The sequence below is a fragment of the Archocentrus centrarchus genome, chromosome 3, assembly GCF_007364275.1.
Source record: "Archocentrus centrarchus isolate MPI-CPG fArcCen1 chromosome 3, fArcCen1, whole genome shotgun sequence".
Classification (NCBI taxonomy): domain Eukaryota; kingdom Metazoa; phylum Chordata; class Actinopteri; order Cichliformes; family Cichlidae; genus Archocentrus; species Archocentrus centrarchus.
Genome location: NC_044348.1, coordinates 17,894,921 through 17,907,032, shown reverse-complemented (window position 1 = coordinate 17,907,032; position 12,112 = coordinate 17,894,921). Strand labels below are relative to the sequence as shown.

Here is a 12,112-nt window from a genome sequence, read left to right as displayed (position 1 = left end):
AACTCTTCACAGTAACAGTAACTTTGACCAGGAGTGCCCACACCTTTGCATACCACCATATAAATTACATATGTAGTATGTGCATGTTAAAAATGCCCAAAAAGTTTGCTTTGTCCTAAAATAATGTTTGTTTTTTTCACCCCCTGGAAGTTATAATTCATCCACGTCTTTGCCATTGAGGAACTGATGTTTCTCTCTTATAATGTCTCTGATTATAGCAGCTGATCTAAGATTATGTGCATGTGATTTATTCTGCACAAGCAGCTGGAGTGAAGCAGGAACAAAAGACCTTTCTGAGTGCAGCAGGACTTTGTGTTAGGTGTGGTTGGTGGCTATGTGATCTAACTGCTCTGTCTTAAAGAGATCATCTGGGTCAAAATATTGCATTAAGTCCATAATTATTACACAGCAATGTAATCACATTGAGTCTATGTGAAATAAAATGTTACATAAACCGGAATCTCCTCGACGTCTCCAAACATTTACCGGTAGTAAATGATTTTTGAGGACAAAATTAACTTAAATATTAATGATGTGCAGTAAACGTAAAAAAAAATATATAAATAAATAAAAATCGCTTTAATTGTCTTTCATGGGCTGCCGTACCGTGCCCGCGCCGAACCAGTTGTTGCTATGCAACCATCAACGCGTCTCCTCTGTGTAAGTCATGATGGCTGCGAGAAGCGTTAATAAAAAGGTCCAGCCCGTCATTTCACAGGTCTGTAACGTTATTATTATTTTTTTTATTTCTCTCACAGTATTAAACTGAGCGGTTTTTGTACCTCAAGCAAGGGTTTAGCAAAAGTTTTTAAAACTAAAGTCCCTTAACTTCGGCAGCCGTTTCTCCTTCCGCCGACGGCAGGACCGAAAAAACTCAAATAAAGTCATGAATATGGAGCACTAAGTTCTCAGTTTTAGGGATACAGGTGCTGATTTAACCATGCGTGTGAGTGCTTTTCTCAAAATGTTTAAAACATTTCTCCCTCCTTTTTTAAAACAAAAGCACATAAAACACACAAAAGCCCCAAAACATATATCACAGTCTTATTCTTACTGATGCATAGCAATCAGTTCAGGCTCTTTTTTTTTTTTTTAAGCCTTATAATGTTACCATTTTCTGGTGAAGTAGATAAACTCTGATATCGATACTATAAAATGATGTGACACTGAAACACGATGAAATGAAAGATTTACTTCAGGTTTTCCAAAATTTGGGAAATTATTGTGCAGCCAAAACATTAAACACACCCTATAACGGAATTGCTTAAATAAAATAATATAGCGCACTACAATAAGTACAGTATGAACAATGTAGCTCAGCTTGGTAAAAAAAAAATATATATATATACACAAAAGGAGGAAAATAATTAAAGAGAAAAAATGTAAATAAAAGAGGTTAATGAATATAAATCTAAATATAACACATAGAGCCTTTTAAGTACAAATCTAACAACAAATAAATGCAGGTATTGCGGTGAAATGTGAAATTTTGTAAATGGACTGGTTCTTATATATAACTTGAAATTTCAGTGTTAATTTTGAGAGGATGCGAGGCATTTCAGTGGTGAAAACATGCTTCCATAGTTCTGTGATAAATCTCCTGTCTTGTCTTTTTTTTTTTTTTTTACTTTTTTTTTTTTTCTGATGTTTAGGTCAAGAAATGTCCATCCTCTTCTAGCAAGGCTGAAAGGTCCAAAAGGGTTGAAATAAGCAGGCAGGCAAAATCTGCTTGTGGTCCAACAAAGAATCACACGGATGAGCTTTTGGCTAAGGAAGAACAATATAAGTAAGAGCTGTTCTCGTATCTGCTGACTTTATTTATGTATTTATTAATCACACTAATCCTTCTGATAATTTTAACATTTCATTTTAGTATAAGCTGCAAATTCCTCTCAGAATAAGTTATATTTGGATTATTTTGTTGCACTGTTCCAGCTTCAGTGAATTCCTTAACCAAACAGGAAAACTCTTCCAGTGTAGAGCAGCAGAAAATAATCACAAATGACTTGAGTTTACCTTGAGTGTCAGTATACTAATTGTTCACTCAGTGGCTCTTTAGGACACTGAGTAGTGATTTCTGTAAAGTTGTTCAAATAAACCTGCATATTCATCATTTATTATTTTCAACAGACTCCTAAATGCAGAGTTGGAAGCCAAAACAGCAGATTTAGTAAGACAGGCTGAACAACTTATGGTAAATTATTGTATGTTTATATGTTTGCATTACATAATGGGAAAAACATTTTGTGAGTACATTTGCACTAAAAAAGTCAGATGGAAGAAATTGAGAAGGTAGCAGACTTACTTTAAAACCCAAACCGGTTCTCTGTGTTTATTTTAGAGAGAACAGAGTGAAGTTCTTTCAAAGCCTTTCTCCAGTGTTCTGCTCATAGATGCTGCAGAAGAAGAAAAGTCCAGGTAATAAATATCAAAAGCACAGAATTTTTTTCAGTGCTTCATTTTATTGACTCCAGTCCAGCCTCTCTAAACATAGATAGTACAGAAAATGAAAATGAAAAATGTATGTTTGCATCTCTACAGGGTAACAGAGCCTCAGACATGTGCTGAGCCAGGTGTGAAGGTCTGTATCCCATAAACCTCCAGATGTTTTGCTCAACGCTTTATAGTCTAGTTGTGGAACTTTTCAGTTCAATTCCATTTTATTTATTTAGCACCAGTTCACAACAACAGTCACTTCATGGTGTTTTATATTGTAAGCTAAAGGCCCTACAGTATTAGAGAGAAACCCCAACAATCACATGATCTCATATGAGCAGCACTTGGCTACCGTGGGAAGGAAAAACTACTTTATAATAGGAAGAGACTGCTGGCAGAACCAGGCTCAGGGAGGGACAGCCAGCACATGGGGAGTGAAGAAAACTACTGAGTGCATCATGAGAAGTCCCCACAACCAAAGCAACATAGCCAAAGGAGGGTTCAGGGTCACCTGATCCAGCTGTATTAGCTTTATTAAAAAATAAAGTTTTAAGGCTAATCTTAAAAATAAATTGAGTATCTGTCTCCTGGACTCAAACTGGGAACTGGGTCCACAGAAGATGGGCCTGATAGCTGAAGGCTCTACCTCCCATTTTTTGCCTTTTTTTGCACCCTAGGAACCACAAGTAAGCCTGCAATCTGAAAGTGCCCTGTTGGATTATAAGGTATTCTAATTCTTTAACATTATTACGCTACTTTTGTATACTTAGGAAACAACCAAAAAAGGTGTTGCATCAAGATCACAAAAAATGCTGACTGGAAAACAAGTAAAAGAGCCTCGCTTTAAAACCGGGTGAGTTTTTTTATATATATATATAATTTCTAAATCCATTACAATCCTTTCTGCTTGTAATAAAATGATATTGTAGGGGTCCTGGCTTTTGGAACATTTATTCTCCATTAAGATTCACAGTGTGCAGGTTTTCACACTGTGCGCTTGATGGTTTCCAGGAGCTCGGAGGTGTCTAAAGAGGATGATTTTGAAGCTGTAGAAGAGCCAGCTAATTTGTTCTTGGCAAAGACGATTCAGAGCATGGAGGAGAAAATGAACAATGCTGTCATCCATGAAAGTGTTGTAGATGAAATACCTAACTCTGGAGACAATGTGGGATCAGGTAATGTTTATGTCACTTTAAAAACATTATAAATCACATTTTTATTCTGTAGTAACAATGAATAACTAATAATTTATGCAAATATTTAAAAAAAAATATTTAGTTTTCCACCACAGGTTTCAATAAATTTAGCTGGTTACTATTTATTACAAATAAGCTTTTTTTTCCCTGTCAGATTATTTTGCCATTTGAAAATCCTAAAGGAAACCCAAATTGGAGCTTTGAGATTAATTTATTCATGTGACAAGTTTGATATGTTTTTAATATATTTTTCGTAAGCTTATAAGTCTGATTGTTGTCATGTGTTATGTTCTGTTAAGGAGTTTCAGAAGCTCAAATACGAGTTCTCAAGGCAAAACTCCGCATTATGCAAGAGGAACTGGATCAAATATCATGTGAATATTACAAGAAGGTAATGTAAACATGTAGATATATAACTATAGTTAGAAATGCTGCTGGAGCTGCCTTTCATTACCGAGCTTCAGCTGTATATGTGCCATCCAGTGACAGGCAGAAGCAGAAAGTTTACACACGCCTGTTAATGCAAAGTTACTTTGGCAAAATAGTCATGTTATCAGTTTTTACTCTTAAACCAGTTTAACGCACCATGGTTGCATTATTGTATCTGGATTGTTGCTTCTACTGCGCAGCCTTCAACTCGGATATCAAACAGTAAATGTTTGGACTCTATATTTATGCAGGATGATGAAAACACAAAGCTGAGCGCAAAGATTAAGGAGCTGGAGGAGGATCGAGCCCGACTGCAGCGGACTGTGAGCATCCAGCAAACACAGATCGAGAAGCACCGAGCTTTAGCCGAGGAGTCCGCCAAAAAATGTGATGGCCTTCAACTGCAAGTGTCTGGCTTGAGCAAGGTTTGAGCTGACAGCTCATAGCATGACACCACAAAAAGCCCCCCCCAAAGTAATCTAAACTGCTTTTGTGTGGGGTTTTTTTTTTTTGTGCTCTGTGCAGGAAATAGAAAAACTGAATAGATCCCACAAACAAGCAGCAGCTGGCCACAGCACGGTGGAGGTCCGTCTAAACAGAGCTCTGGAGGAGGTGGAGAGGCTGAAGACTCAACTGAGCAAAATGAAACAGGAGAAAAATGTAAGCTCATTAAAACAAATACACCTGTTTAATTACTGCAACTATTCAAAAGTGATTTTTTTCCTTAGGTTACAGACACGTTTAGTAGAAGCTTCTCATTTTTTGCTGATTCATACGGTGACCCTGAGAGGTCAAACACACTGCAACTTTAAAAAAGCACCAGTAAAATATTTTGAGTGTTTTGTTCACCTTAATGCTGAAGTGTTTCAGAGCTGTATGTCAAACTGGACATCTATAAAATGAACCAAATCAGAAATGTTTTCTCTTTATATCAAAAAAATATGATGGTGGTTTAAAATCATCACTTTTTAGCTGAGCAGAGGATAGAGGTCATTATTTTTCTTTTAATCTGGCTCTTATTCCACCACTGATTTGACTTCACACATTTTAGTATGGCGATGCAGAGATTAGCACTGCTGCCTCTCTTCCCGTGCGAGTTTCCTCTGGATACTCCGGCTACCTCCCACAGTCCAAAGACATAAAACTCCAACATGTCATGATTAAAAAGACACAACAGTCACAAAGTATCTTATATTTATTTGTATATCAGCTACTCCAATTGATGTAGACACAACAGAAAAAAACATTTTTAAAGTCACGTCATTATAAGTGTAGTTAAAGATAAATAAGTATGATTTAAGGTAATGTGTTTATGACATTTCAATAGATTAAGGATCCTCTTCACATTGCCTCATTTTTGTGAAGCTCTTTCATACATATATAGAGCTATAGACTAACTGCTCTGAAGATGGTGGTGGAGAAATATTTGCCTTGTCATTGAAGCGCCAGCTTGCGCTGTAATTTCAGCAGTTTTACAAACAAGGTAAGGTCCTGCTCAGCCTGCACTAATTTCTGCCGTTTGCCTTCTTTTAAAAATAAGGACAAAATGACAGAGGAACATCAGAGTAAAGAAAATCTGCTGGCTGAAAACAAAATGCTCAAAAAACAGAAAGCCGAACTCATCGCGGGCTTCAAGAAACAGATGAAACTGATAGACATTCTCAAAAGGCAAAAGGTGAGAGTCTTCGTGTTACTCTGTTAGGTGATAATGTGCTTACAGTTTTTAATCTTAAAGGTTTTTTTTTTTTCTGTGTGTTGGTGCAGATGCATTTAGAAGCTGCCAAGCTGCTGTCCTTCACAGAAGAAGAATTCATGACGGCTCTAGACTGGGGGAAGTCTTAACAACTGAATGTGACCAATTCCTTTTTTAAAAGATTAAAAAGCTTAATGGTGCCTGGCTGTTATTTTAGGATACTTCTTTGTTTTGCTGGCCTCAGTTGTCTCTTAAAATGTTTGTCTTTTTACTTTACATCTGTTTAGAATGATGTTAACTCAGAACCTGTCAGCATCTCTTAATAAAAATGCAGCTCTGAATCGTTTCCTTGTATGTACCTAAATGCCCTCTAGTGGCAGACTGGAAAACAAGCGTTTAATCGTCGCCCTCCCAGCCGTCGTCCGAGAAGATATCAGCCTGACGTGTTTTAAAGTGTTTTCTGAAGTCTTCGTCAAAATGTTCGAGGTCATTCTCGCGGAGCAAGCCCTGAAAGTAAAAACACAAGCAGTTGTGTGAAATTATTCATGATTCCCGCACACACACACACACACACACACACACACACACACACACACACACACACACACACACACACACTGCCTCACACCTTGGGGAAGTATCCGAGGAGTTTTGTTGCGTGACGCTTCAGAAGCCTCTGCCTCTCTTCTTCGATGATCTGTCTCCGCAGCGCCTCTTTCTTCTCCTCAATCGCTCTTTCTTTAGCCTCCAGTTCCTGGAAGAGTCAAGATAGTTATCAAAATATTTTTACCACACAACAAAATTGATGTTATGATCAAAGATAAAACACTTCATTTAACTTCCCTGTCAAATTAGCATTCATTCAAACTACTATAACGGCTCTTTTCATGATGTGATACATACATAGTGTTGAACATCCTGTATTATTACATAAAACCCAAATTGCTGCTACTACACCATGCATGCTGCAGCACTGTTAGTAACAACTACTACGAGTAAAACTGTACCATTGCCACCTGGTACACCTATAAAACAGAGTGTGATTTCTACCATGTCGGCCTCACGCTGCCGTCTTCTGTCTTCTATTAGTTTCTCCACCTCCCGTTTGTGTTCAAGCTGCTTCATGCGTCGTTTCTGGGCGTTCATCTGCTCTATGCGATCGTCCTCTGCAAACTTGGCCATCATCATCTTCCTGAAGGCCTCCTCTTCCTCTTTCTCGGCCCGCCTCTGCATCTCTTTGAAAGCCAGCTGCTCCTGGGCGCTCTGCTGCATCATCAGCCTCTGTCTGATCTTCTTCTCCATCTCCTCCTGTTAGATGAAAGGACAAAAACAGTGTTCAGGAACCCTGAAAAGTCTGTATGTGTCATGTTCATACCTACGGCCAATTTAGAATCACCACTTAACGTAACCCCATGCATGTGTTGTGGGAGGAAGTCAGAGTACCCAAAGAGATCCCACCCAAAGGGGGAGAACAAGCAAATTCCACACAGGAAGGCCCCAGACTGGATTCAAACCCACTGATGTGAGGTGATGGTGCTAACCACTGCACCACTGTGCTGCCCTCTACGGAATGTGTCACTATAAATTAATGAATGTAAGACTTGAGATGTTTAGAACTCAGGATCCACTTTTTGTTCACTATTTCCAATGATGCTGCAACAAGAAGCTAATTACTCAAAAGTTTGTTTTAGTGGCTCCTAAAATATTAGAATTTGATGACCTGTAACTTGGAAATAACACCTTAAACCCCTGGAAACCTGTCCTACAAAATTAGGAATTCCACAAGCAATCTATGCTTGATCTTTGACCACAGACCATATAAAAGATTTTATACTGTTTTTATACTTTATACTAATTTTATACTGTCTATGATTCTGTGATATAAATCCCTGAGGTTGAACAGCCATGGTTTCTCCAACTAGGAAATAATAAAAAGCTATTTATAGCTGCATTTTTGATGTGGCACTTTTTTTTTTTTTACACCAGATGACTTTCCAGATATTGCATAAGTTAATTTTTTAATCTTGAAAGAATCATCCATGTTTTCATCTCATCTCATTTAGACTATTTTAATAATTACTAATTGTAATTCCCTCTAGTCAGATCTCAGCCAAACACCCATCTCCCACCTCCAGCCTTCTGCATTCCTGCCCAAAACTCAGCTGCTAGACTTCAAACAGACAAAATCACATCAGTCCTATTCTCGGTGCACTACACTGGCTACCTGTTAGATACAGAAATTATTTGAAACACTGATTACTTACGTTTAAAGTCTTACACGGCCTACCTCCATCATAGATTTAGTTAGACCTTATTAGCCTGCATTTCTCAGGTCAAACTCTTCCCACAGCCTGACTCATTACAAAAACAATTCCAACATTTTCTGCTGACATAAAATCTGAGGTTAGCAAATCCAGTATCTACTGCATCCTGAGACACACTTTTATAAATATGTTTTGATTAGTGCTATACAAAAAGCTTACAGATGAATTAAAATAATCACTGGTTGCAGCCCTAATATTTCATAAAGGATTTTTCTTTTAGCCATCTTCATCCTCTCATTACTGTAGAATCATAAAACAAGTGGTAAATACGTTATGTTTTAAAAAGATATACAGTAAAGTAATGATGCTTACGATTTCTCTCTGCCTGTTAGCCTCTTCTTGTTCTTCTAAATGAAGCTCCTCACGGACACGCTCCATCTCTTCACGCTGCTGCCGCTCCTCTTCGATCTTCTCACACAGCTACGGAGCAGAGAACAGAGGCATTAGTTACAGACACACTCAGGTGTCGTTCACTGGAGAGTAAAGAGGATTGGGGTTAGGATGAAAAAAAAAGTCTTCACCATTTTATGAAGATACTCCTTTGCTTCTTCTCTCTCTTTGAGCTTTGCCATCCTGTCCTCCTCCATGTGCTGCTGCTGCTTCACAAACTCCATGATGCGTTTGTTCTCGGCCTCCATCCTTTCCTGCTCCATGCGTCTCCACTCAGCCTGCTGTCTCTTGAACTCTTCGATGTGGTGCTGAGTGGCTCGGACTTTCTCCAGTCTCAGCTGTCTCTCCCTTTCAGGGAAACATTTCAACAAATCAATTATCCTGTGCTACCTCAACATCTCATTTAGAAGGAAGGTGTTTTTTTTGGACTGATACTTTAATTTAATCACAAAGAGATCATAAATTAGTAATGACTCACATCTGATCCTCCTCGTAAATCTTCCTGACGATCTCGTCCACCATGAGCTTCTCTTTGAGGAACTCCTCGTACGCCTCCTGTCTCCTGCGCTCCCTCTCCATGAGCTGCTGCTCCAGCTCTCTCTGATACTGCATCATCTCCTCCTGGCGCTTCAGCTCCAGTTTCTGCTGCTCGACGGCTGCCCGCTCATGCTCGCTCTTCATCTTGCGGGCGTAGTCTGCCTCCTCACGCTAACGTTGCAACAAAAACACACATTATATGTACAACCTACAGGCTTCAGAGCAGCCTTTGTATTTGGAACTTCTCTCTAACAACAAAGTTAAATGTAACTAATGGAGCTTCTTAACCCAAAAGTAGAAGAAGACAATATTGACAGTGTTGCTTACTGTCTGTTAATGAGCTTTTTTTTTTTATATTCAAAGAAGCTGTAGCCACCCGTCTTCTGATGGCTATTACTAAGAAACATCTGCATGTAGAGATAGTAAGACATTCTGAAGAACCCCAGCAGCAGTTCCGTGAATGGAACTCACCACTGTCTCAAACCTCCTGGCCTCCTGCTCAGCAATCTGTGCAGCTCTTTCCTTGTTCAGGTACGCAGACTTCAGCTTTGATTCCAGCTCTCGAAGCTCCAAGCTGAAAAATACACAAAGAAAACATTTAACACAGAGAATGGGACAAAGTCTGAAAGGATTTGTTTATTGACCCAGAGCCTCTGGTAAGTCAAGGTAACAAGGTCAGTGTGTGTACCTGTTTTCTTTGATATACTGCCTCATTTTCTCCTCTCTCTGCTTCTCGTAGTCGATGCGGGCCAGCTCCTTGGCTATTCTCTCCTCCTGTTCAAGTTGTCTTTCCCTCTTTACTCGTTCCTCCTCTGCCTGCAAGTCACATTTAAAGCTCAGGTAAGGAATGTTTTTCGGTTTGGCTCTAAAACCTGCAATTGGCTATGGATGGATTATGAAACAAAGAAAGGTCACAGACATGTAAGACAGAGACACTAAATAACTGCAGTACATGCAGATATGATTTATGCTGGTTCTATGCTTCCAACTGCAGATATTTTGCATCACTTTGTGGTCATGTTTTTATAACTATAGCTTTGTGTGGGGTATCTATCTATTTGTAGCCAATATAAGTCTTTTTGTGGTAATTTTGTGTTTTTTTCATGCTTTGGTTGTTTCTCCTCTTTGAGATCATTTTGTATTTCATCTTGGCTGTTCTACACCTCAGTGCTGTTTCTGTGCTCATCTTTTCTGATCTCTTTCTAGGCATGTTTATTATATAACTCTAACTCAGAGATGAGACAAAGTGCCCCCCCCCCCCCCCCCCCCTTTCTTAGAGCTCTCTGTTCATGTCAGTTCTGTTGATACTGGTTTTTTAAGGATTAATCATACTAAAAACATCCTCAAAGACCAAGTTTTTACAAGAATCCAGGAGCAATCTGGGGACAATCTGAATTTTCCAGAATGGTGGAGGATCAAGTCACAATAGGCAAATATTGACTCAGAGATCATTAAATTAATATTTTGGAACCATGACCAGTAAACTCTCCACATCTTAATCTCATCAAGAGTCTATGGTCAAGCTGCAAAAAGTGGCTGGATAAGCAGAAGCCCTCTAAGTGGATTAGGACCAATGTTAAAGGCTGGCATAGAGTGCCATTTGATTTAGTGCCATTAGAATATCTTACATACATATTAAAATTAAAGTCAGGCCAATTTTATAAAGTTTGGGAACTTAATTTGAATGATTCGTCACCAGGCTGCAGGGATTTTCTGATTAAAAACGTGTTTATTTGTGCACTTCTTTGTATTACTTTTGGAAAACGTAAAAATAATATATACATAATAAACATATTCTGAAAAATAAAACAGAATTTAGAGTGCTTTAATGTTAAACATTACCTCTTCGGGAACACACAAACCTTGACCAGGGCGCTCTCTATCTGCTTCTCCCTGAACTCCTGCTGCACCTGTCGCAGGTATCTCCTCCTCTCGAAGCCCTCCTCCTCCCTCAGGCTGGCCTGCAGCTGCCGCTCCCTGTCCACACGCTGGGCCTCCTGCTGCCGGTGCTGCTCTTGTATCTGCCGCCGAGCCATTGACCTCTGATGGCTGTGCATCCTGTTACGACTCTGTCCCAACAACAAAGACACAGGAGGAGAAAACATGTGACCAGCAACAGGCTCTATGGTAAGTGAGGTGGTGAACTAGCAGTCAGGCTAACGTTAAATTCGCTTAGAGGATTTACAATGTTTGTATTTCTTCTCCTGGACTCCCGCCTCCTCAGTTCAACCCTTAACTTTATTACACGTACAAAACTTTGCACTGACTGATGTGAAGCGAACCTGGATCAACGGTGTTTTATGAGATCTTCGTGCTTCGTGCCCTGTGCAAGCGCCGGGTTACTCCAGTCGGTTGTTTGGGGTTTCGTTGTCCTGGGAACACTTCGTCTCAATAGGCGGAGCCAATAAAAACGAGCGTTGACAATGACGTCAGGCCCGGGAAAAATCAAACCGGTTTCATTTCTCAGATTAGATAGACAGACAGACAGATAGATAGTGGGGATGGTGTAGGACATGTACGAGGACAGAGACAGTGGTCAGCTGTATGGTAGGAGTGACAAATGGGTTCAAGGTGGGGGTGGGATTAAATCAGGGAGTGACTCTTCAGTCCCTTCTTGTTGGCAATGCTTGACTGATGAGATCAGGCAGGAGTCTCCTTGGACTGAGATATTCACAGATGATACTGATCTGTAGTGAGAGTAGGGAACAGGTGGAAGATAGTCTGGAGAGGTGGAGGTATCCTCTGGAGAGAAGAGGAATGAAAGTCAGTAGAAGCAAGACAAAATACATGTGTGTGAATGAGAGGGAGACAAGTGTAACAGTGAAGCTCCAAGGAGTAGATGTAGTGACGGTGGATAAAGAGAGTGCAGCAGGTAGGGTGGAGTGTGTGGAGACGTAATTTGTGACAGAAGGATAGCAGCAAGTGAAGGGAAGATTTACAAGATAGCAGTGAGACCTGCTATGATGTAGGTTTGGAGATGGTGGCACTGACAACAAAGACAGGGGGCAGAGCTGATGATGCTCAGATCTCCATTGGGAGTGACCAGAATGGACAGGATTAGAAATGAGCACATCAGAGGGACAGCTCAGGTTGAGCAGTTTGGAGAC

The 12,112-nt window shown here is 39.7% G+C and overlaps 2 protein-coding genes across 4 annotated transcripts; one reads left to right on the top strand and one right to left on the bottom strand.

Moving 5' to 3' along the window:
* Positions 1-612: 612 nt before the first annotated feature.
* On the top strand, positions 613-6,095 carry tex9 (testis expressed 9). Its single transcript, XM_030720109.1, has 12 exons — positions 613-718; positions 1,653-1,786; positions 2,131-2,194; positions 2,342-2,418; positions 2,542-2,581; positions 3,207-3,289; positions 3,448-3,611; positions 3,932-4,023; positions 4,313-4,486; positions 4,587-4,721; positions 5,602-5,736; positions 5,826-6,095. Exons 1-12 carry the CDS (start codon positions 668-670, stop codon positions 5,901-5,903), a joined length of 1,227 nt encoding a protein of 408 aa, XP_030575969.1. The 5' UTR covers positions 613-667; the 3' UTR covers positions 5,904-6,095.
* On the bottom strand, positions 5,997-11,391 carry mns1 (meiosis-specific nuclear structural 1). 3 transcript variants are annotated; one of them, XM_030720084.1, is made up of 10 exons: positions 11,288-11,391; positions 10,868-11,074; positions 9,694-9,821; positions 9,477-9,579; positions 8,947-9,176; positions 8,600-8,816; positions 8,391-8,498; positions 6,805-7,062; positions 6,383-6,508; positions 5,997-6,261 (listed from the first exon to the last, which is right to left on the bottom strand). In XM_030720084.1, the coding sequence occupies exons 2-10, from the start codon at positions 11,060-11,062 to the stop codon at positions 6,151-6,153; spliced, it is 1,476 nt and encodes a 491-aa protein (XP_030575944.1). In that variant the 5' UTR covers positions 11,063-11,074; positions 11,288-11,391; the 3' UTR covers positions 5,997-6,150. The 3 variants fall into 3 exon arrangements, with proteins under 3 accessions (XP_030575944.1, XP_030575957.1, XP_030575951.1); XM_030720097.1 differs by having other exon boundaries at positions 11,257-11,372; XM_030720091.1 differs by having other exon boundaries at positions 11,191-11,330.
* Positions 11,392-12,112: the final 721 nt, after the last annotated feature.

Coding starts and splice junctions, on each gene's coding strand:
- tex9 (XM_030720109.1), top strand. CDS start 668: ATGATGGCTGCGAGAAGCGTTAATAAAAAGGTCCAGCCCGTCATTTCA. Junction 1,787..2,130: donor GCTAAGGAAGAACAATATAA/GTAAGAGCTGTT, acceptor TATTTTCAACAG/ACTCCTAAATGCAGAGTTGG. Junction 2,582..3,206: donor GTGCTGAGCCAGGTGTGAAG/GTCTGTATCCCA, acceptor TTGTATACTTAG/GAAACAACCAAAAAAGGTGT.
- mns1 (XM_030720084.1), bottom strand. CDS start 11,062: ATGCACAGCCATCAGAGGTCAATGGCTCGGCGGCAGATACAAGAGCAG. Junction 8,499..8,599: donor AGGAGTATCTTCATAAAATG/GTGAAGACTTTT, acceptor TCTGCTCCGTAG/CTGTGTGAGAAGATCGAAGA. Junction 7,063..8,390: donor CTAACAGGCAGAGAGAAATC/GTAAGCATCATT, acceptor TTCATCTAACAG/GAGGAGATGGAGAAGAAGAT.